Raw genomic sequence first — 3,889 nt, 5'->3', positions numbered from 1 at the left:
GAGGAAGGTTGCAAGGCACGCTACACCTATCCAAACCCCCTGTGGCCCACTATACTTCACTCAGGCTGAGGGGTATATATTAGAATTTCCTCCTTTCAGATTTCTGGGTTCTTTCCGTTCAAGCCTTTAGGACAGAACAGGGGAAATCAGTTCTAAAATGAAGCCCACAGACCACCCCAACCCAACCACTTAGTTCAGTCAAACTGTTGAGTCTCAGGGGGAAATGATGAAGATGGGCTCCTTAACTGAGGCCTATATTGCAACCAGTCACTCAGGTAATGGGGTATAGGCATATGCCCTACAAAAAGCTTTGCATTGCATTAAGCTTTCTTTGCATTAAGGTGTGATGGTGAATGTAAAGTGCCCCAACACCAGTCCTCAGCCAGGGCTAGCTCTCACGTGGGAATGACTGGGACCCTCCCAGAGCCTCTGCTTCTCTTTTCTTCCTTCCCACAGATTCCACTTCATTGTGCACCCTTTTCTATGAAAAGCTGACCCTGCAGAAGGTGCTGGTCACCATTGCAGTCCCCTGGGCCCTGGCTGTGCTGTCATGAACGAGGAGAACCATTTCATGGTGGACACCCACAACTGCTCCTCCCCGCTCTACTTGTGCTGGGAGGCCTGGCCTGAGAAGGGTGCGCGCTAGGTCTACATCGCCGTGCTCTTTCCCTGCTGAAACGTTTCATGGTCATGTATACCTGCAAGCTTGTCGAGGCCTTGGGCCCTGGCCAAGTGGGCAAGGAGGGCAGTTGGGGGCAGGTGGGGGTCCGGTACAAGGCCAAGGTTGTGCACATGCTAGTTGTGGAGGCACTCTCCTTCACACTGTCCCAGCTGCCGCTCTGGGCACTGCAGCTGTTCACCCGCCGCCAGCAGCTCAGTGAGGCGCAGCGGCATCTGGTCCCTGTCTACTGCCTCCTACTCCTTCCCCTTTGCCCACTGGCTGGCCTTCTTCAACAGCAGTGCCAACCCCACCATCCATGGCTACTCCAACAAGAGCTTCTGCCATGGCTTCCAGGCTGCCTTCTGTGCCTGGCTCTGCCCGCTGCAGTAGGGGAGCCACCAGAGGGCCTACTGCTCTCATGGGTTTGGTGGGGACGCTGCCCGGGGGACTCTGACCTGCCTTTGAGGCGGGGCCCCGTAGCCGGTGCTCCCAGGCCAGGCTGCCTCCTGCCACACCGTGACCGGACTGCACACCATGGCTCAGCTGGGGAGGGCCCTGGCTGCTCTCAGCCCGAGGCATTTGAGTGGCACAGGGAGGGCAGCCCCTTAATCGGAGGGCCGGGACTGGACATGTGAGACCTGCACGTGATAGCAGCCTAGTGCAGTTTTGAAGAGAGTGCCATGGTGCCTCCTTTTCAAATACAAGGCAGTGGGCAGCTGCTAATGGTATCTTCTCTACTGCCTCCCCGTCAGAGACAGGAGGGGAGCGAAGAGGGGCTAAGTTTCCCCCAAAGCCTTTTGTGTGGTAGACACCAGGAACTTCATCTTGTGGAATTCTCATGATGATAACGGTAACATGGCAAGTACCGGGGGTGCGAGCAGGAGCAGGGGGTGGGGTGGGGGGGTTGTGCTGCGAAGGGAGAAAGACCTGTTAGTCTAGCCTGGGAACGAGATGGGATTGGTTGGAGGGCCGGACTCTCCCAGAGCTCAGAAGTTTGGGCTGGAAGATATAAGTCAAGGGAAGGGAGGGGCAGGCCCTCTTGGACCCACGTTGGAGGCGTGCTGGCTGGAGCATTTGCAGATGGGCTGGCTCTGGAAGCCTCATGGCTAATGGCAGCTCCAACAGCACACATGGACCCCAGAAGAGAGTCTGAAGCTGGAGAGCCTCCTGCTTAGCCACCTTGGGCTCCAAAGGACAGATGAGGATGGAGGAGGAATTCTGGCATTGTTTTGGGCTTTGGCCTTTTTGGGAACAGCTTTTTTTTTTTTTTTTTTGGTATTTTGTGGAAGTGATGAGCCTGGAGATGGGGAATCCCCTGTTCTCCCAAGTTGCACAGCATTTAAATAAAGACCTCTTTCTTTCTTCACCAGCCTCTGTCTCTGGAATTCGCCTGTGGGTGGCGTTGGGCAGCCAAGTCCCCCTTTTGTTTGGCGACAATAACACTTTGGGAACGGACTTCCCTATCTCCCTTCTGCAGACAAGAGGCTGATCCCAGGAGAGCTGTGGCTAGCCCTGGCCCTCACTTGGAAATGTCTCAGGAGCACAGCCAACTCCAGTGACTGTGGTTTTGTCATCTCCGGCTATGCCTGTTATGGTGGAGCATAGTGAGATGTATAAAGGCTAATTAGGCTGCTGGAAAGAAGCTGAAAGCACAGCTGACCAGCACTTTGATTCTTTGTGTCCACTTTCTGGAGTCTCTTGTGTTACTGAAGCCCCGCCCCTTGACTTCTTCCAAGATGAACATGGTATGCTCCTTCTGCCTGTGTGGCAGTGTCTTGTGGGTGTGTCTTGTTGGTGTCCAGGGCAGTTCACTTCTTCCCAAAGTGCTGCAACAGGACTTCATGCCTGAGCAGCCGCAGAATGTCGAATGTACCCTGAAGAGCCTGCATCAGTACCTGCAGGTACTCTGGGTCTTGCCCTCTGGGTCTCAGCCCTGTGGGGGTGGGAGTGGGGCTGGGGAACTTTGTCCTCCCTCCTCTCCTCACAGGGGACTCACCACCATCCCCACCCCGGGGGCCCAGGCAAGAACTTACAATGTGACAGACTGCTAGCTTCAAGGTCACATGGAAGTATCGGTTTATTTACCCGTGGACAGGAGGAAGGGAAAGCACAGGACCACTTTGCTGCCTTCGAAACACATCTGCTCACTGGAGCTGCAAGCACAAAGCCTTCTCAGGTCTTTTTCCATGGTCCCCTCCTGGGAATGTGGGGGGAGGAAGTTGGCCAGCCAAAGCCAGTGTGCCCTTTGGGGCCTCCTGCAAGACAAACACTGAATCCCTCCCCAACATGGATGACTCGTGTCCCCTAAACAGGGCCAGGAACCAGGAGGCCCCCTGCATACTCTGACGCTCACCCAGCGTGCCTGCATCATTTTGGAGAAAAGAGGCTTCTTCTAGAGCGTGGGTGGCAAACACAAGCCCCGCGGGCCAAATCTGGCCCTCCACCTTGTTTTATCCAGCCCGGCACCTTGTTTCTTTTCTAGCCAGTGGCAGTGCCGAGCTCTCGCTTAACTGTTAAGGAGCAGTTACATTTATACAGTCCTAACATTACACTGGGCCCTTTGTTAGGCAACCATGAGGCTGATGTGGCCCCCAGTGAATATGAGTTTGACACCCCTGGTTTAGGGGATGGAAGGAAATGGGGTTGCCTCAGTGATCCTTGCACAGCCCCAATAAACTTGACATTTCCCTGCATTTCTATAGAAAACACAGTGTTGCTAGAATTTTAGTGAACAAAAAAGAAACATTACCAGAAATCAGGGCAGAGGATGGAACTCCAAGTCTTCAATTGTTTCCTCAATCTACAAACAGTGACTTAATCTTGTTTATGCCACTTTAAGTACAGACATAGGACAGAAGGAAATTTCTAAACAATTGTGTAATCCCTTCTAAGCAAGTCCCCAGACACTGTTTCAGTTGAGTCATGCAAATGAGGTAGAAAATACTATTGCCATTTCACAAAGTAACCTAGGTTTAAAGGGGCCAAGGGCAGAGGCCACAGAGGGGCAGGGTTCAAATTTGTCTTCTGGTGGTTTCTTCCTACACTGCTTCCTGCCTCTCTGGAAAGGTGGCTTGGGGATAGCAGGGAGGCTTTTTGCCTACAGGCGAACCAGAATGTTGGAACCAGCATCCCCACCGTCAAGTTCCTGGCCTGGGAAATGAGTCTGTTGTGTTGACTCTTTAATACCGGGTCTGAGCTGCTCTGTGCACAGTATCTCTGAACCCATGT

The 3,889-nt window shown here is 53.4% G+C and overlaps 1 protein-coding gene across 1 annotated transcript; it reads left to right on the top strand.

The window, feature by feature from the left end:
• Nucleotides 1-278: 278 nt before the first annotated feature.
• NPFFR1 (neuropeptide FF receptor 1) lies at nt 279-1,126 on the top strand. Its single transcript, XM_053664032.1, is given in 6 exon segments — nt 279-283; nt 457-478; nt 480-543; nt 546-668; nt 671-915; nt 917-1,126. Coding segments are annotated over 6 exon segments (669 nt in total).
• Nucleotides 1,127-3,889: the final 2,763 nt, after the last annotated feature.

The sequence above is a fragment of the Artibeus jamaicensis genome, unplaced genomic scaffold (genome assembly GCF_021234435.1).
Source record: "Artibeus jamaicensis isolate MK-2021 breed Jamaican fruit bat unplaced genomic scaffold, CSHL_Jam_final contig_332, whole genome shotgun sequence".
Lineage (NCBI taxonomy): Eukaryota > Metazoa > Chordata > Mammalia > Chiroptera > Phyllostomidae > Artibeus > Artibeus jamaicensis.
This window is presented reverse-complemented; position numbering and strand designations above follow the sequence as displayed.